Below are 20421 nucleotides of genomic sequence, written 5' to 3' on the forward strand. Positions count from 1 at the left end.
CAGAGCGCTGGGCCCAGAGTCTGCAGTGTCCCTCCCGCCACAGCAGTGGGGTGCGGGGGGGGGGGGGGGGGGCTTTGTTCACTGTGTTTCCGACACAGAAAGCAGCGTCCTTGTCGGTCCGTGGCCGTTCTCAGCCTCTGTCTCTCCTCTCAGGGCCAAGGAGATTAAGATCAAGTTGGGGACGCTCCTGCAGAAGCCAGACCCGGCTGCCGACCTGGTCATTCCCTACAACGAGAAGCCGGAGAAGCCAGCCAAGACCCAGAAGTGAGTCCTGGTGTGGGTCCCCGCCGCGCCCCGCAGGGCGGCTGCGTGCTCCCCGCCTCACCGCAGGCCCGGCACTCGCTGGCGCCTCTCTGGGCCGCCTGAGCCGGAGTGCGTCTGCGTGTGGCAGGATGGTTACAAACCTCGGACCTTGTGGGGAGACAGACCATGCCCTACATAGAGCAGGAGCCGCCGCCTCGTCACCGGCTCTCCAGCCGCCAGGGGCAGGTGACCCTCTCTGACCAGTTACTGCTGGGCCCTGGCGCCCACCTGCTGCTGCCCTCCAGGGAGACGCCAGGGCTCCCCCTGAGGAAGAGGCTCCGGCCAGACAGACAACTGTAGCCTCTTAGTTTCTTCTCCAAGCCAGTGCCAGGCCCAGCGGGGGGGCAGCCAGTGCCAGGCCCAGCGGGGGGAGCCAGTGCCAGGCCCAGGGAGGGGCAGCCAGTGCCAGGCCCAGGGAGGGGGCAGCCAGTGCCAGGCCCAGCGGGGGGCAGCCAGTGCCAGGCCCAGGGAGGGGGCAGCCAGTGCCAGGCCCAGCGGGGGCAGCCAGTGCCAGGCCCAGCGGGGGGAGCCAGTGCCAGGCCCAGCGGGGGGAGCCAGTGCCAGGCCCAGCGGGGGCAGCCAGTGCCAGGCCCAGCGGGGGGGCAGACAGTGCCAGGCCCAGCGGGGGGGCAGACAGTGCCAGGCCCAGCGGGGGCAGCCAGTGCCAGGCCCAGCGGGGGGGCAGACAGTGCCAGGCCCAGCGGGGGGAGCCAGTGCCAGGCCCAGCGGGGGGGCAGCCAGTGCCAGGCCCAGCGGGGGGGCAGCCAGTGCCAGGCCCAGCGGGGGGGCAGCCAGTGCCAGGCCCAGCGGGGGGAGCCAGTGCCAGGCCCAGCGGGGGGAGCCAGTGCCAGGCCCAGCGGGGGCAGCCAGTGCCAGGCCCAGCGGGGGGCAGCCAGTGCCAGGCCCAGCGGGGGCAGCCAGTGCCAGGCCCAGCGGGGGGGCAGCCAGTGCCAGGCACAGCTGGGGGGCAGAGACTGCTCCCTGCTGGAGGCGTGCGCCGGGCCAGCTCTCCATGTAACGCACAGTGCGCAGTCTCCCCGCCCGAACCCAGTGTCCCCGCCTGGGCTTCTGCAGGCGGCCTCCTGCCCCCACCTCCCACACACGCCTCGGTTAGGGGGACACAACAGTCTGCAGACACAGGCATCTTGGCGGGGACGCCGGCTCCCCGGCACTGGCCCCTCAGTAGCTCAGCGGGACAGCATTCACGCGCTGGCCTCGCGCGGCTGCAGCCTGTCCTGCCAGGACACCCAGCGCCTTCCCTCTGAGCGCCCAGAGGGAGGCGTGGGGAGGTGAGCCCGGAGGAGGTAAGCCAGAGGGACTCAAAGCCCGTCACTCCTCCACCCGGACACTGGAGGCATCGCAGACGTGTATACAAGTAAAGGACTCCCTGTAACCGCCCTTTCTTTTCATCTTTATCAGTTCTCCCAGCTTTTCTTTGTTCAGATGACCTTGGACTGAACACAGCTGGCCTGGTGGGGAGGCAGACAGGTCCTTCCTTTCCATCCTCCCTCACCTGCGTGGTGTTTCCCTTCTCCTGCGCTCATTACCTCCGCTCCCAGCCGCGGCGGGGGGGGGGGGGGGGGGGGCAGAGATGGGGGGTAGGGGGCTGTCTCCTGCTCATAGGAAGGGGTGCTGGTTCCGTGTGCAGCGTGAGCCCCACGTTCCACAGCAGCAACTGGTCAGGGAGTCTGGTTTGTTTGTTGTTGTTGTTAATCCTCACCCGAGGATATTTTCCCATGGATTTTTAGAGAGAGGGAAAGAGAGAGAGAAACATCGATGCAAGAGAGACACATCGACTGGCTGCCTCCTGCACACGCCCCAACCAGGTCCTGGGCCGGGGAGGAGCCTGCAACTGACGCACCTGCCTTTGACTAGAATGGAACCCAGACCCATTGGTCTGCAGCCCGATGCTCTATCCACTGAGCCACACCAGCTGGGGCCAGAGAGTGTTTTGAAGCGAGTGACATGGTGCTCACTGATCTCTGGAATTCATCCTATCTAATAAATAGGGAATATGCTAATTGACCCTCATGCCATCGCAAAGATGGCGGTGCCCACAGCCAATAAGGAGGGAATATGCTAATTGAATGCCACGCCCTCAAAGATGGCGGCGCCAATAGCCACAAGATGGCGGCGCCCATTCCCCCAGCCCCTCAGCCCCCCAGGGCCACCCAAGGCCCAAGCAACCAGGGCTGGCTGAGGCTTGAGCTGCCGCCAGTGGCAGCAGCAGAGGTGTGATGGGGGTGTCGCCTTCCCCTGATTGCTGGGTCGCCTCCCGCCCCTGAGGGCTCCCAGACTGTGAGGGGGGCAGGCCAGGCTGAGGGACCCCCCTCCAGTGCATGAGTTTTCATGCCCCGGGCCTCTAGTTTTAAAGTAAGCCGAGGACCACAGTCCCGCCTCCATGTTCTGCTTTAGCGTCCGCAGACACTGAATCGCTCGGTGCACAGGGCTCAGGCAGAAGCAGCCTCAGAAGAAAACCTGAGGCTTTGTTTTCCTGTCTTCCCACCCTTCTTTTTGCAGAAGTGGGAATTGCTTTGGAAAATTTGTCATGTCCCCGGAGACCGTTCCCACTGAGCTCCCAGCCCCACCCCCCCTCCCCCCATCTCATAGGGGGCGCATTCCCAGCTAACGGGACAGGACTGCTCTGTGTCCTCCCGCGACCTCTGCCCCCACTGTAACATTTCTCTGTATTGTTTTCACTCATGTTCTTCTCCCAGAGAAGAAATAAACCTTAGAGGCTAAAATAAACCTGAAGCTATTTTTAACCCCTTCATCTATTAAAAAAAAGCAATCCTTTTTTAAACAAGCATTTTCTATTTTTTGGATATATCTTTATTCTCATTAGGAAAAAAAATATTGAATCATGGAAAAAAAAATAGAAAAAAGTTGCCTTTGTCCTGACCCCCAAGCTGGCTCCCCTGCCTGGTCCAGAATGGCCAATCGCTCTGTCCCCCTGGGCCCTCCCACTGGGACAGGTGCCCGTCCATCTGAACAATGCCCTCCGCCCCTCTGCCCTCCGCGCCGGCCCGTTCTCTCTTCTCTTGGGCGCCTCTGGGCCTGGAAAGTCGCTGTTCTAGCCTCTCCTCTACTCCTTCTCGTCAGGTGTAAAGTCACCCACTGAGACTGCGGCTCGAAGACCGCACCCGCTGCTCTCCCCGCCCCCCAGCATTTGACTCTGCCCGCTGTCGGCCACCTTAGCACCACTCCTTCACTGGCTCCCCGGGACCCCACTTCTCTTCCTCCGAGGCCCCACTCCCGCCCGCTGTCTCCTGGAGCATCCCTGGGCGTCGGCCGCGGGTCCTCACCATGAACAGCCCTCAGATTAAAAACCGCATGATGCAGTTTGCAGTCACGCTTATCTCTCATCGTGGCTTACAGCGTCAGCGGGACCTGCTCAGAGGGGTGTGACCATCTTACCGTTTAGCTTATACTCTCCAGGCTCCTTTTCTCCCTGCCGGGTCACCGGTTGTTAACTCCGTTTCTCGGGTTGTTGTTTTCCTGCTTAGTAACTCTAGACCAGTGGTTCTCAACCTTCCTAATGCCGCGACCCTTTAATACAGTTCCTCATGTGGTGGTGACCCCCAACCATAAAATTATTTTCATTGCTACTTCATAACTGTAATTTTCGCGACCCACAGGTTGAGAACCGCTAGCAGGGTCGCCTAAGACCATCGGAAAACACAGATATTTACATTATGATTCATAACAGGAGCAAAATTACAGTTATGAAGTAGCAACGAAAGTAATTTTATGGTTGGGGGTCACCACCACATGAGGAGCTGTATTAAAGGGTCGCGGCATTAGGAAGGTTGAGAACCACTGCTCCAGACGGAGCCCACGCACAGAGGCCGCGCAGCCCGTGGACAGGTCTGGAGTGTGTCCGTCCGCACACTGTGCCGGCCAGGTTGACATCCACAGTGGCAGGTGCTTTTACCTGTGCCCCGTTCTCGGTGCCGGTCACCGCCGGCTCTGGGGTGGCTCGGTCACTGATCACGGGCTGGAGACCAGTCCTGCGCAGCCCGCTCTGCGGGGACACGTGAGAGCAGAGCGAGCGCTGCCCAGTGCCAGCGAGTGACCTGAGGTCCTTTCCTTGTCGAGGGCAGGAGCCTGTGGGCACATCGCCAGAAGGGTTTAGGCCAGTAGGGACTGAATTTGAAAACACAGAGAGGAACCCTGGTGCTCAGAGAGGAGGAAGGACTCCCTGGGCCCCACCTCGTCCATGCAGAGCTGTAGGATCTTCTGGGCTAACATTCTTCCTATCGGAGTTCTGGGTTGTCTGTGGCTTTCTTCGCCCAGACTCCCTGTGGGCAAACAGAACCCTGTTCATTTATGTCCTAGTGGCCGGGGCCAGGCTAGTGCTGCAGACACCCGGGGGTCGGGCGGGGGGGGGGTCTCAGGATGGGCAGCGGCACCTGCCTGTCAGACCCGTGAGCACAGCGTGGCCTTCGCCCGGCCACTTGGTTCTCACGCCTGTTTCTTTCACTGCGACCGGCCCTCCGCCCCACACCTGCAGGCAGCTCTGCCGTCAACCACAGCCTTGCACACCAGCACCCTTAGTCGTCATTGGAGCTGCATCCATCTCGCTTCCGAAGAAGTCAGACTTAACGAGGCCGCAGATTCTGAGAACCGGGCAGGACGAACCTGCGTTCCCTCCCAGCCTGGGCTTCGTGCTGCGGGTGTGCGTCCTGCTTGGCTGTGTCCTCAGATCAGTTCACACTAACCCAGCCCCCGAGTGGGCTGTGCACATGTCCTTTACAAGCATTTAATCACACGGACAAGGACAGGGGAGGTGATGTCGCTTCACGAGAATATTCATATGATCAGGGAGGTTCCGGTGTGAAGCAGGCCTGTTCCTTTCATCCAGTGGTTTCATGTCCACGGGGGCTCGGGGGCGTCTAGAATATGCAAAACCTCACCCACGTGGAGGGAGGGAAGGTGTGGAAACCTCGGTCAGAAATGTCGGCGTGAAATTAAGCAGAACAGAACAGGTTCTTGGGGGGGGGTGGGGGGGGGCGGGGGAGCACAGAGAGCCAGGAGGGTTCAGGGCCACTAGAACCAGGTCCTTTTCTGGGTAGAAAAAAAACAAGGCAGAAAAATAAAGGGACACTCTGGTAACCCCGCTTCCTGTCCCGTCCCCTCCTGTGCTCTGGCACCCGGGGCGGGAAGGGGGTTCGCGTGCAGAATTGAATTCCCAGGAAGGAGCACTGCTTTCTAATCTATGATACCTACGCTTCTTGCCAGGAAAAAAGAGGAAACCCCTAACGCAGTGATGGCGAACCTATGACACGCGTGTCAGCACTGACACGCGTAGCCATTTCTGATGACACGTGGTCGCTGAGGATGAAACATTTGCTGCTCCTGAGGATGAAACATTTGCGAAATAATGTTTTTTCCTCAAAGTGACACACTACCCGAGTTATGCTCAGTTTTTTGGCGAAGTTTGACACACCGAGCTCAAAAGGTTGCCCATCACTGCCCTAACGGCATTTCACCAGGATTGCTACTCCCAATAGCAAAAACTTAAAACTCTATGTAAAGTCACAGAATTGTGACTCCAAATTTGTACATGTTCTGCCGGAGGCAGCGAGACGTGAACAAGTTATTCTTGCACTTTCGCTCCAAACTCCACGGCCACCTCACTCCCAGCAGAATGGGGGCCAGGTGTGAGCCCAGCAGCGCAGGAGGGGCAGCACGCCTCTGGGCAGCCCCGGCCGGTCTGACAATCAGAGCCCTGACCGAGGCACTGTGTACAAACCAGAAGCGGGAGGGTTCCTGACTGTCTGAGCAACAGGTACCTGAGAGCTAGGGAAACTCCGATTGAGGAAAAATGCCTGTGACTGGCTTTACTGTTCCAATGAAGGCCGGGTTAGTCTGCCTTGATGTGATGATGAGGAAGTCACATTGTAAGCTGAGCCTTAGAGCAGGTGAGTCCAGGAGGTCCCAGCCAGGAGACCCCAACCAGGAGACCCCAGCCAGGAGGTCCCAGCCAGGAGGTCCCAGCCAGGTCCCAGCCAGGAGACCCCAGCCAGGAGGTCCCAGCCAGGAGACCCCAGCCAGGAGGTCCCAGCCAGGGGACCCCAGCCAGGAGACCCCAGCCAGGAGGCCCCAGCCAGGAGGTCCCAGCCAGGTCCCAGCCAGGAGACCCCAGCCAGGAGGTCCCAGCCAGGAGACCCCAGCCAGGAGGTCCCAGCCAGGAGACCCCAGCCAGGAGGTCCCAGCCAGGAGACCCCAGCCAGGAGGTCCCAGCCAGGAGACCCCAGCCAGGAGGTCCCAGCCAGGAGACCCCAGCCAGGAGGTCCCAGCCAGGAGACCCCAGCCAGGAGGTCACAGCCAGGAAACCCAGCCAGGTCCCAGCCAGGAGACCCCAGCCAGGTCCCAGCCAGGAGACCCCAGCCAGGAGGTCCCAGCCAGGAGACCCCAGCCAGGAGGTCCCAGCCAGGAGACCCCAGCCAGGAGGTCCCAGCCAGGAGACCCCAGCCAGGAGGTCCCAGCCAGGGGACCCCAGCCAGGAGGTCCCAGCCAGCCAGGTCCCAGCCAGGAGACCCCAGCCAGGAGGTCCCAGCCAGGAGACCCCAGCCAGGAGGTCCCAGCCAGGAGACCCCAGCCAGGAGGTCCCAGCCAGGAGACCCCAGCCAGGAGGTCCCAGCCAGGAGACCCCAGCCAGGAGGTCCCAGCCAGGAGACCCCAGCCAGGAGGTCACAGCCAGGAAACCCAGCCAGGTCCCAGCCAGGAGACCCCAGCCAGGTCCCAGCCAGGAGACCCCAGCCAGGAGGTCCCAGCCAGGAGACCCCAGCCAGGAGGTCCCAGCCAGGAGACCCCAGCCAGGAGGTCCCAGCCAGGAGACCCCAGCCAGGAGGTCCCAGCCAGGGGACCCCAGCCAGGAGGTCCCAGCCAGCCAGGTCCCAGCCAGGAGACCCCAGCCAGGAGGTCCCAGCCAGGAGACCCCAGCCAGGAGGTCCCAGCCAGGAGACCCCAGCCAGGAGGTCCCAGCCAGGAGACCCCAGCCAGGAGGTCCCAGCCAGGAGACCCCAGCCAGGAGGTCCCAGCCAGGAGACCCCAGCCAGGAGGTCCCAGCCAGGAGGTCCCAGCCAGGAGACCCCAGCCAGGAGGTCACAGCCAGGAAACCCAGCCAGGTCCCAGCCAGGAGGTCATAGCCAGGAGGCCCCAGCCAGGAGGTCACAGCCAGGAGGTCACAGCCAGGAGGCCCCAGCCAGCCCAGCCTGACCGGGTCCACCTGCGGGGAAGTCAGGCACTGGCTGGTCTCTGAGGCGTCCGCCGGGAGGGCTGTGCCGCTCCTGCTCTCGTGGGAACCACACTCTCCACAGAAAGAGGGGCCCTGCCCAAGTCACCAGCCTGTCCTAACTGGGCAGGGAAGACGCACCCAGAGTTCTACAATGTGGACTCGCCACAGGGACGTTCCATCTTGCAGAGGCACAGTTAGGGAGGAGGTGGCGGCGGCCGGGCGTGTGGCGGCCGTGCCCTTCGCGGACCAAGCCAGGTGGCGGCGGGCACTGAGACGAGAACGTGGGCTCATCCCTGCGTGGACCCAGGCTGTCATTGTTACGTTTAGGAAAAACACTTTTGTGAATGTACGAGAACCACCACACAGCTCCATGACGAATAGACTCCGCGTCTAAGAAGGGACAGACCTAACCCACTTGTCCAAAAAGAGGTGCTCGTGTACACATAGATGCTGAAGGCAGCCCCTCATCAAACCATCGTGGGCAGGAAGACAGCTCTGGCCCCTCGGGCTGAGGATGGGCCGTGGCTGCTGGTGTCTGGGTAACCCACTAACGCTGTCGCCTCGTTCTGTCTCCTCCCTGACGCAGGCCGTCGCCCGAGGAGGCCCTGCAGTGGCGCGGCTCGCTGGACAAGCTCCTGCAGAGCAGCTGTGAGTCCACCCTTGTCTTGGGTTTGACAAGAGCGGCGGAGGGACGGAGGAGGGGACGCCGCTCGTGGCCGGGTCCTTTCCCATAACGTGGTCATTTCTTAAAATTTCCAAAGCGCCCTCAACAAGGGAAGGTGCCCCGGGGGTGTGGTGAGAACGGGAGGGTGAGCGTCCTGAGAGCCAGCTTACGGCTCATGGCACGTCCACTGTCCTGTGTGCACGTGTCCTCGCCGTGTGCCCCTTAGTACGTTCGTCAGGAGTGGAAGCCCGCCCTTGCCGGCTGAGCCTCGCGGTGGGCTGATAAGGACTGAGAGAGCCGTGTAAGCGCCACTGGGCTGTGGGGCTGCCAGTGTTCTGTGACCCTCTGGCCTGGGTGTGATGGCCCAGCCTGGCTTCCCCCAGCAGCATGCCTTTCAGAGCTTCATTCGAGGCAGGACTAAGGTGTCAGCGAGAACTCCTGCCCAGGCCACGCCAGTCCACGTGGCACACTGCCCTGACCCATATCCTGAGCATTCCCAAGGCTGACGGTATCGAGTGCCATTTCCAATGTTCAGGACGTGCCATGGTGCTCTGCGGCTGGTCTGCCATCACACTGCCGCTCCTCCTGCCGGCTTTCCACGGCGAGCCCTCTGCGGGCACTGCCGTGCCTCACCTCTTCCCCGTGGAAACCTCCTCTCCTGTCAAAGCTCATCGAGGGCCTTCCCTTCCCGCCTCCCTCTGGGCTCCCAGAGACACTTGTCTGTACTTTTCTGTGCCCCTTAACGCTGGCGACTCTGCTCAACATTTGCTACTTTATTCCGTTTAGAGTCCTTCCCCTCCTCCTATAGATTACAGACTCATTGGCAGCCAGGACTTGGCCTTTTGACCCCCATTATTTTACAACAGGAAGTGCACAGTATGTGGAAAATAAATATTTGTTGAATAGCTCACTCTAATCATTATTCTGCCTAAGATATCGAACCCATATTTCTCCATCTTTACCGCAAGAATGGAATATGAATTTAGTTTGATGCTTTGCAAAAATGAGGATTAAAAAACCATTTCTCACAGGATCTTCATGACTAATGGGCACAGAGCACATAACAAACAATGTGTATTCCACTGCACACGGACATTTTGTCTTGTTTGGGTGGGAAAGTTTCTGCTTTCCGGCTCAGAATCTCAAGGCAAAACACCAGCTCTTCCCATCCGGACGTCCTCAATCCCTGTTGATTCCTTTTACATTCTGTGCTGAACAGAGTGCCCTGCCCTGACCTATGAAGTGTCCAGTAAATGCTAGTGACCTAACGGGTGACAAATGAATTCTGTTGCTTCTGGAACCCAAATTCCACGAGGTCAACTAAGAGAAAAACACTTATGTTGACCAGTTGACTTCCTCCTTGTCTTCAGCAGGGGCTCGGGGTCAGGGGCCAGCTGGCAGGTGCAGAGGGATGCATGTGAGCTCAGTGCCCTGGGGCTGGGTGTTTACTGCTCGTGTCCAGAAACCTGAGAATTAGCAGAACGATTCCCATGTTTTCAAAACCACTGAGGAGAAGGATGTAGATTATATGCACAGTCCCTTTCAGCCATGCAAATGCTGAGGGCGGCAGTTCATGTTTTAGGCTTTGGGGGACAGAAGCTACTGAATGAGAAAGATGGGGACGGTGAGTGAGGCAGTTCGTGTTAACACCTCAGCATCCGTTGAGGGACTGAAGTCTTTCAGTTTGCAAACCGGTGTGAGCTTGAGGCCGGAAATTCTGCAGTGATATTTTCTACTTCTCGGAGGGGAAAGTGGATATGCATGTGTGTGTTCTGTGGCAGGGCTGCACTTACACGGATGTCAAAAGCTGCCCACTCATTAGGGCGGCTCTGGGACGGTCGTGGACGTCCCAGCCCAGGGTTCACAGGGGACCAGCGGGGTCTCGGGCTCCCTAGGCAGCAATGCCTGACCAGGTGTGAGGAGGTGGCCGGAGGCTGTGCAGGCTCCACAGAGGACAGCCTGCGAATTGTCAGGAATGTGGGAAGGGGACTCTACTGGGTGTGCAGTGGGCAGGGGGCTGGGAGGGGCAAAGAGGACACGTGTGTTGCTTGCAGAATAGAAACGTTTGCTCTGGAGTCTGTTAAAGTCAGACCCACAGGACTTCCCAGGACTAACAGAGAGCATCTGAGAGGAATGAGCCAGAGGTTAAAGAGGGGAAGGTGCGAGGGGGCTGAGGGGAGGGGCCGTCAGAGGGTCCTCGTAAGGGGCCCCCAGAGAACCCTCAGAAGCCAGATGAGCAAAGAACAGCTTTAAACACCCCAGACCAACAGAGCACAAAGCCATTTCATGAGTCTGGGCTTAAAGTGCGTCTATCGAAATCCTTGAGACAATATTGTGGGGTTCAGTGCGCGCTGCAACGTCAGCGCCCAGGCCTGCACGGTATTTCCAGCTCATTCCTTCGAGCATCGTCTGGGAGTCCTGATGCGGTCCTCAGGACGAACAGTGTGTGGGAGCCTGGAATTCTCTCTCCCTTTTACAAAGGGGCAGAATAACTCGGAGTGCAGATGGAGACCTGGAGTTACGGCAGGAATTGGCCGCAGACTCACCGAGGCTGTGTCTTCCGGCCTCAGAGCCGGTTGGGTGAGAACTCAGCAGGCTGTCCCGCCTGCACTTCCTGGCAGCTGGAAAGTGCCTGCGAAGGTTCCCATTCCGACAGGGACTACCGGACACCTTTGTTTAAGAAACAGGAGCCCTGGATGGTATGCTCAGTGGTTAGAGAGTCGCCCCCTACAATGAAGGGTTGAGGGTTCGATTCTCAAGGGCAGGTACCTGAGTTGCAGGTTCCATCCCTGGTCAGGGTGCATGTGGGAGGCAACCAATCATGTGTCTCTCGCATCTTTCTCCCTCTCTCTCTGTCTCCCTTCTACTCTCTCTAAAATCACTGAGAAAAATATCCTCAGGTGAGGATTAACAAAAACCAACAAACAAACAAAAAGGAGACAGTGAAGACTTGAACGGTGAGGAGAGAAGCGGGCCTAGCCCCTCTCCGCACAGACGTGACAGCATGTCCCTGGGCTACAGCAAGCACGTAGGCCATACGGGCAGGGCGGGGGGAGCCCGTCTGATTGCCCTGGTGCACAAGGTGAGGTGGATTTAAAGTGGTCTTTCCAGCGAGGCTTCCAGAGGAAATTGCTTATCAGCTGCCCGCGCCCAGGTGTTCAGTAGGAGCTGATTTTAAGGGTCGGCACAGGGAGGGGTGGCATGCCAGTGTCCTGTTGAAATCCAGGTCACTGGTACCCTGGCCCAGCTCCCTATCACGGAGCCATCCTGCTCGTTAGAGGTGGACGCGGTTGCAGGGACTTCACAGGACACGGAGACCAAGAACATACCCAGACCATACATTGACCAAAGGACCCACCTGTCCTGGTTTAACCATCACGGAGTTGCAGCCTGGGGTATAAATCCCCGTGCGGGGCAGTGACCAATGCAGGGGCAGTTAGAGTCTATAAAAAGGAGGAGACCCACTCGAGGGAATGGGAAATAGATGGAATTAGGTCAAAGGGAATGAATTCAGTAGGTAAAAGTTCCCAACTGGAGCTGAGAGCTTGCAGAAGGCTAATGGGGACAAGTGAGGGGAAAACCGGGCCGAGGTCCTGGGACAGTCACTCCCGCTGCGCCCGGGGAGGGCCCGCATTCACCGAGCCCGCCGTTGGGAACAGTCGGTGCAGGCGAGCACCGCTCCCCGCTTCGGGAGCCTTCCTTAGGTAACAAGCGGACGTGGGCTCTGAGCAGATTTGTTAGGATGTCTGTTTCAGATCTGGTTGTAGAGAGAGATTCAGTCAGCTTCACAGGAGGGAGAGCATGAAGACGCTGGCCATGGCTGCTGCCCCGCTGCGTGGCGGTTACAGCTGGCGGGTAGGACACAAGCAACAAACCAGCAAATGAAAGCATCGGGCCCAGGCATGCCCAGAGCCCGTGTTTGCGTGTGGATGTACCTTTAACACCTTGTTTTAAAGCCTGATGTGTGACTGCTGGCCCGGGCACTGCTCGGTGGTACGTCCCCGCCCCTCGCACCCGCCTTCAGACACAGGATCGGTTGCCTCCCACATGCACCCTGACCAGGGAGGGACCCGCAGGCCCCCCCTTCGGAGGCAGGCAGCCGCTCCGTCACTGTCCCTCTTCCTCCTGGTGTCCCCTTCATGTTGCATGTTTTTGTGTTTCTTCATCTTTTCCTACCTCCCCACATCCCAGCCACTCCCTCTGGCAGACCATCTGTTTACTCGCCCAGTGGCTCATCATAGCGCCTGACCTGCGCAAACGTCATCTGTGGGAAGAGAAAAAGGGATTGTAGTCAACGCGCTGGCACTGCCACTGCCAACCCAAGTTCCCCGTGCAGTTTCCCACGGAATCCTAGTGAGCGAGCGCCCGTGCACAGGTCACAGCGTCCCGGGTGCCGGACGCTGGTCAGCCTCCGGAACTCGGGCACCTGGCCTGCACCCCAGCTCCGCCACCTGCCAGCCGGTTACCGAGGGCACTTACTGCGCCGCTCTGGCCTCACCTGGGAAGTGGGGTATTAATTACATCGGCCTCCGGGGTCATCATGGGAAGTACATGCGTTCACATTGGTAAGGCTCCTCCGTAAGTGACAGAGACGGGTAGCCTAGGCGACACCGCGGGACACGGTGACGGACAGGTAGATGACGATGGGTGAGACAGATGACAGGCAGACGACATAAATTTATCTGTTTCCTCCATGACCTTCTTCCTTGTAGATGGACTCGCCAGCTTCAAAAGCTTCCTGAAGTCCGAGTTCAGTGAGGAGAACCTGGAGTTCTGGATGGCCTGCGAGGACTTCAAGAAGACCACGTCCGCGGCCAAGATGGCTGAGAAGGCGAAGAAGATCTATGAAGAATTCATCCAGGCCGAGGCCCCGAAAGAGGTGGGTCCTGAGGGGGGTGAGCGGGGTCCGTGAGGCTCCCCTGGAAGGGCCACGCCTAGGACACGGTCTGCAGCCCACGGCCACTCTGACTGGGAGTGGCCACCTTTCTTGAGCACCTACTGGGTGCAGAGGCGGAGCAGTGTGGCCACGCAGCCAGGAACTCGTCCTGCCTGGACCGCGCCGAGCAGCGTGGTCTCACTCAGCAGCAGTGACACCCGAGTGTGAGCTTGAATGAATCAGCGGGTCCCCCGGGTCCCCCTGAACCTAGCGTCCTCCTTCGTTAAAAGGGGTGAGGAAGACAACGGCCAGGGCCGTAAGGATGGCATTAAACAGTGGGTGTGAAAACACATCAGTATCCCAACTATTAACACCTAGCGAGTGTCCCTGCCTCTACCATTTCTCTCCTCCCCTTCCCTGCTCTCTTCCCATGTGAACTCCTTTCCCCTCTCCCCCCTCCACCCCTTTGTCCGCACCCATCGGCAGTTTATGCATTTATGCTGGGGGGGGGGGGGGGGGCGGTGTGGCAGCGGGGTGCCTGCTCCAGGAGGTCAGACTGTGGCCAGATGAGACAGTTGGAAGACCAGCTTCCATCAATCAGCCACCAACGACCAGGTTTGTGCTGATTGCAGAGAAGCTTTGGGGTCTGTGGGCTCAGGACGCCACAGCAAAGCTGTGCTTGGTGCTGGGTCAGCTCTCTCTACTACCACATTGCACCCCTTCATCCAGTCGGGGATTGAATCTCTCCCAGGATGGGCAGCCAGCCCCACATGGTCCGAGGAGCCCCGAAGGTGGGCAGCCATCTCTCTAGGTGAAGTGAGGGGCTCTCCCCCGATAACCCTTCCCTCCATACGTTCTCCAGACTCTGGTTATGAATTAGTCATCGCTAATCCTTTTCAGAGGTGCATGTTTGAATGTATGGACCAAGCATAGACCTCACTACCCACACTGAGCCCCACCGGGAGCTGCAGGGAGGAGCACGGTGTGTAGGGGCCTGTGGGTCGAGGGGGAGAAGGGAGAGTCCTGGAGATTACGGGGTTCCATGCTGCGGTGGAAATTAGCTTGGGCTCCTCTGCAGACCCCCCCACCTCTGCCCCTCAGCCTCCCTCCCTGTGACAAGGAGGCCAGGGCGCTGGCCACACTTTCCCTGCCAGCATGAGTCTCTCTTCATGGTGTCATCACGGGCATGAGTTCCCTACTTCCCGGGACTACCCAGTTCTAACCTGCCTTCCCACCACTCCGTTCCTCTTCATGGAATCCAGGCCAGGGCTCGTGCCTGGAGCCCCAGGAAAACATTCTCACGTCCCTTATTCAAACATGGGTGTTGTCAGGGAAACGGGGGCCCTGGGCATGGCGTTTCAGCATGGATAGGACCCTGCTGAGTTACCAGCACAAGCAGAGGGTGGCCCCGTCTAGGGACCGAGGGCTCATTAAACGGCCTGCCTCCAGGCGAGACGGGGGCACACCTGGATTCAAACACGCCCCTTAGCTCTGTGACCTTAAAGAAGCCACTTCACCTTCACACAGACACGCACATCCTTCCCCCCCCCCCCCCCCCCAGAGGAAAGGCGAGTGCTGGGCCCGAGGCTTCAGCGGCAGGCGCACAGCGGCGGGGCTGACGCCCAATGCGTGTCTAACGGGCCGCCTCCTAACCCGAGTGGCCTTTCCCACGACCTAGAAAGTGGAAGCCATCGTCCTCACTCTTTAGGGGACATCCCCTTCTCCGCCCGCCCTGACGGGCTGTCTGCTGCCCGCAGGTGAATATCGACCACTTCACCAAGGACATCACCGTGAAGAACCTGGTGGAGCCGTCGCTGAGCAGCTTTGACGTGGCCCAGAAGCGGGTCCACGCCCTGATGGAGAAGGATTCGCTGCCCCGCTTCGTGCGCTCCGAGTTCTATCAGGAGTTCATGAAGTAGCCGTGTAGCGGCCATGAGAGTCGTCCCGTGAGTTGCTCCTCCACGACCCCCCGCGTTCCCAGCAGACGACTCTCCTCCCTCCAGGCTCTGCTCCCCGACACCCACCGGGGACCCCAGGCGCTGACTCACGCGGCTCACACGCTCTGGCCATCATTGTCTGAAAGCTTCTTTCCCAGTTTCCTCGTCCTGCCCCGCTCTGCACTAAGCTCCGCTCAGATCAATCCTGAGGGCGTGCTGCTGCCAAACCCGGTCAGCCCCCGGAGTTCTGCCCAAGGCCAGGACTGCAGACCAGCGTGGGCAGCGCTGAGCGCGGCGCCTGCGCTGGAAGGTCAGGGGCCGCCCCCGCCTTGGCCTGGCAAGCACAGGTGTGGGAGGCTGGCTGCAGGGAGAGTCACGGGTCTTGTTTGTTGTTTGAATTCTGGTCCAGGGGCGTCACCCGCCAAATTATTTCTGACCTTGGTGAGTAAAAGGTGATAAGAGTTTTACGAGGCAGCCACTATCAATTGCTTAAGCGAGTTACTTAAAATGTTGATCTTGCCCTTAGAGCATCTTCGTGTAGCTAGAGATTATACGCCAGAGAGACAATCAGGAACAGGCTGTGTTTGTACATCATCTATGTGCGCACAAGCGATACCGATTCTTCCTCGTGCCGCCCAGACGCCCCCATAAAATCACCAAATTCTGTATGAGATCGATGACCTGAGATCGGCAACGGGCTCTGTCACAGCTGCAGCTCTGTCTCGGGCGTGTGGGCCCAAACATTCCATTCCACATTGTTTCCCATCCGTGCACGTGTCAAAGTCTGACATTTTAACACCGGAATGCAAACTAAAGCAGCTGCTGTTTCTCACCTCAACGTCCAGAGGGCTGGGTGCCAAATCGGGAAATGCCATCCCCTGGAGGGACTGACGTCCTGGTCGCTGTCTGTTCGGTAGATGACGATGACAGCACCCCGTTACCTTTGGAAAGTGGACTGGTCTGATGTGGGGTTTGTAAGTGAGAGAGAGCTTTAAAGTGCCCTGCGCTTTGCAAAATAATAACCTTTAGCTGCCCCATTCCCTCCCTGTTGTGCCGTGTTAGTGAATTGCCACCACAGTGCGCGCAGCCCCGCCCCCCCGCCCCCCCCCCCCCCGCCTGTGTGCTTGCTGAGGTCACGCTTCATTCTGTATCTCGCTGCTGTGAGCCTTGCGTGGGCTGTCTTCGCGTAGTAGGTGTGATAGATGAAGTCACTATGTACCTGACGGCGTGGCCGGGAGAGTCCCAGCAAACCCTGCCAGAGGGCCAAGCGAGGCCAGTGAGTGCGTTAAACAGAAGGTGCCGGGAAGGCTAACAGAACCCTGGAATGTCCCGCGGAGGGCCCCTTGCTTAGTGCTGGGCGCCCCTCCTCTCCTCCCGTGTCGTTCCCACGCTCCTGGTTCCCGCGTTTGCAGCCCATGTAGCAGGTGTCCCCTCAGAACCGGAGAGTGAAGCGGTTTTGTCACCGCATCCGCCGCAGGAGGTGCTGTGAGGTTCCTCCCAGTCCTGTCACTTCGAAGGCTGCCTCGCGGCCAGAGCCTTCTGTCCGCTGCCCGGCTGCACGGGCGGGGCGCAGGCCCACCGCCAGCACCGTCCTGTGGGGTGAGCGGTCACGTTTGTCAAGAAAGCCCCTTCAAGGACACGCTGTCACCAGCCCTGGACCGTTGGGGCAGGCCACACCTCGGTCATGAAGGCGAGCGCACAGCAGGGCGGCCGCTCAGGGACGTGGGCACCTCCTCCCCCGCGCCCACCCCTGCCGTTAATCCGCCAGCCCTTCACCTTCTAACGCAGCCGAAGCCAGCAACCAAGGAGCTAGGCCCTCATTTTCCCTTGGACGCCAAGACATTTTAAAGAACATTTTAAATGTAATTAAGAATTCAGATATCTCCTGCACATGTTTGAAAATGCCCAGAGGATGAACTAGGTATGATAGGGCTTGCCCACAGGCTCCCCGTTACAGACGTGGCCGGCGGGACCCCGGTGGACGCACACCCCGCCCTTCACCGTGTGTGGACTTGTGGGTCACCTTGCACACGCTGACCCCTGGAGGCAGAGGTGGGAGGAGTGCCGAGGGCACTGTGAGGCTACAGGGAAAGGAACGCCTTCCAGGTACACGGTGACATGCGTACATACATGTACACACAATCCAAAATGTCAAGCCGTAGACACACACACGAAGCTCTTCACTGAATGAATACAATGAGGAATACAGATATCACACCCCCAATAAAAATTGCAAACACATCAAAGTTGCCCTAGAAAATGTCTTTGAAATCTTTTGGAAGTATTTTTAAACTTAGAAAAAAGAAAAACTGTTACTAGGAGTCTCCATGGTAACACAAAGAAAATACATTCTTTTAATTCTGGGCAGTTAGCAAAACTGGGGTGACCTTCCCAGGAAAGACACTGCACCACCTGTTTCTCGTGGCTGCGCCCTCTGCACCCCTCCCCGAGGACACCCCCTGGGGAAGGAGAGCGGTCGGAGGCCTGGCCCGGCCAGCAGGCCTGGGTGCGGACAGCAGTCAGGGGAGCAAAGCAAGACTCAGACTGTGGATTCTGTGTTCCATGTTTGTCTACTAAAGCAGTACTGGTTCATATGAACACCCTACTCACACACACCACACACACACATGCCACTCACTCACACACACACCGCACACACACTCACACACATGCGCACACATACACTCACACATGCACCTGTGAGTGTGCACATGTGCACACACACTCACACACCACTCAACACATACCACTCACTTACATGCACACACCACTCACATACACTACACACACACGCCACTCAGTCACACATATACTCACACACATGTGCACACACTCACACCCATACATGTGTGCGCACACACCTACACACACACAATCACATTGCCACACACGTTCTTTCTCCCAGACAGACCCCTTCAGAAATCCGAAACTCACTAAGGCAGTGCCATCACTTTGCCTTCAGACCAATACACTCAGACGTCTGGAAGGAGCCCCGCCCCCCGCAGCCCGGTGCGCCCGGCGCTCCGCATGGCGCGCACTGAAGGCAGGTCCAGGTGTAGAGCAAAGGGAAAGAGCTCCGCGAGGACACGCTCCTACCTGAGCCTCTGCAGAGCCGCGCCTGCGCTGGGCGCTGTGCACACGCTGCCTTTCAGCAGGGAGCCAACCATCGTTTCCCAGAGAGTGAACAGCAGGCGTCCAGGAGCTTCCAGAAAGACCGCCCCCAGCCAGTCGGGTAAACTAACAAGTACCGGTCGGGCTTCGCCACGCTGCCCGCCCTCACCAGCTCCGCCATTCGAGTGTCACGTAACAGGCTGATGGTTTTTCGGGGAAATCCTTGCCTCCAGCAGGCCTTGACCCTGCTTCTGGGGGTGGAGCAGGTTCGGGGGAGAGAGGGTCGGGAAGAGGAGGGGAGGAGAGAAGGAGGTGGTGAGGAAGTGAGTGTGGGCCGATGGAGGTGACAATTGCTAGGAGACAGGTAAGAGCCGCTGGCCTGGGGACTGAAAGGCAGACACCCCCCTTGAGGTCCAGGTCCAGGTGCAGGGCAGCCGGAAGGCATTGCAAGACTCACAGCTCAGCCGGGGAGGAGCCTCATCCGAAATCCTGGGGCGTCTTGCTTAGAGAAAAGTGACCTGGAGTCCACTGTCCCCGTATGGCTTGTCTGTCCGGACAGCAAAGGGTGAACTCGGACTCTGACACCCAGGTGTCCACACCCAAGGCCCAGGCCACCCGCAGGTCCTGGGCGTGAGGTCCGCGTGTCCTGACGGGTCGCAGACCCTTCTCTGGCCGTCGCTCTCCACGCCCCGTCACACGGGTTGTGCTGGGCGTGTGCCTGCGGCAAGGCTCCTACGAGACAGGTCAGGAGCTGCCCCTTGTGTCACAGCCGCCTGCACACGGTGGGTCCTGCGGCCGAGCAGGCGACAGGCACCCAGGAGAGGCTTCCCTGCTCGGCTGTCCATCCGGACCCGGAGCCTCTCCCGGCTGAGGACACTGCGTGGCTTTGAATGGAAACGGGCAGAGAGTGAGGCAAAATCATTTTTCTATTTTCGGGTCTGTCCAGCCACCCGTGTCCTCAGGGTCCTGGCGGTCCTGCCCCCATAGATCTGCTTGGTACTATTATCCTGACCTCACCGTGTCGTACTCACCCACATTTCCAGGAGAGAAGCTACAAGTCAAACTCTTAGCATCGTATCAGCGTAATAAGCCTGGGCTTTCTCTCCTGAGCGGCCGCCCCGCCCTGGCCGCCCTGTCCGCCCGCCCCCCGAGGAGACGGGTCACAGAGTTGGTCTGAGCACAGCTACGGGTAACAAGACCGGAAAGCGCCAACCCGCCAGGGCCGTGTGCGGCGGGGCGCTGAGGGGCTTGTCCCTGGGCAGAAGTAACTGGGAGCAGTTAAGTCACAGGGTCGGGATTCAGGGAACTAAATGTTTAAGACGCCGCACCTGGCGGCTGACCGTCAGGAGACGCGGCGGAGCAATGGAAATGAAGGTTTTGGACACCCATTTGTCAGATTTCATTTATGTCTAACACGCTGTGTACCGCGTGACTCCTGCTTTTTGGTAAATAAGGCACCGCATGACTTTGTAACTGCGATCACATATGTTAATTAAACATGTACCCAGGCCACAGCCTCATGCGAGTTCTTTCTGACTCCTGACCATTCTTTACGGGAAACTCCTTCAGGTGGATGGCGTGTCCGGTCATGTGCTTCTCCGCCGGGCGAGCCCCACACCAGCTGGGACAGCTCCCACCTGGCCACCCTCCCGGGCCCAGCAGGCAGACTAGAGCGGGAGCAGCGCGTGCCACGTGCCCCCTTCTCTCCACGCCACTGGCTGCTTTCCCTTGGATTCTGGGGGCCCTGCTGTTCCCAGCCAGGACGGCCGGAGCCCCGGTCACATGGCTCCAGTGCTGACACAACACAGCCATCCTCTCCGCGCCGGGGCTCAGTCCTGTGGCCCTGGGCTCGGTGCCCTGATGGACTAGACCAGTGGTCGGCAAACTCCTTAGTCAACAGAGCCAAGTATCAACAGTACAACGATGGAAATTTCTTTTGAGAGCCACATTTTTTAAACTTAAACTTCTTCTAGCGCCACTTCTTCAAAATAGACTCGCCCAGGCCGTGTTATTTTGTGGAAGAGCCACACTCAAGGGGCCAGAGAGCCGCATGTGGCTCGCGAGCCGCAGTTTGCCGGCCACGGGACTAGGGGATGGGCTGAGAGCAGATGGGGGAGGGGAGAGCAAGTTTACGCAGAAAGAAGCCGGGACGGGAGCAGGTCTATGGGGGAAGGACCACGAGGACTGTGGACACGGGTGGCTGGACAGACCGAGGGTCTGACTGGTCTCTGAGCGTCTCTCAACCCATTGCCATGGTGCAGGGTCCCTGAGTCACTTTTATTCTTCT

General features: G+C 59.1%; 1 protein-coding gene across 1 annotated transcript in view; it reads left to right on the forward strand.

The window, feature by feature from the left end:
* RGS5 (regulator of G protein signaling 5) overlaps positions 1-19644 on the forward strand; it is a 34545-nt gene extending 14901 nt beyond the window's left edge. Inside the window, exons 2-5 of the mRNA XM_079762210.1 lie at positions 154-264; positions 8133-8194; positions 12923-13089; positions 14844-19644. Of these exons, the coding sequence (XP_079618336.1) occupies positions 154-264; positions 8133-8194; positions 12923-13089; positions 14844-15005 (502 nt within the window). The 3' untranslated portion in view covers positions 15006-19644. The remainder of the gene's footprint in view (positions 1-153; positions 265-8132; positions 8195-12922; positions 13090-14843) is intronic.
* Positions 19645-20421: the final 777 nt, after the last annotated feature.

This window comes from Cnephaeus nilssonii (assembly GCF_951640355.1).
Source record: "Cnephaeus nilssonii genome assembly, chromosome: 21".
Taxonomy (NCBI): Eukaryota; Metazoa; Chordata; class Mammalia; order Chiroptera; family Vespertilionidae; genus Cnephaeus; species Cnephaeus nilssonii.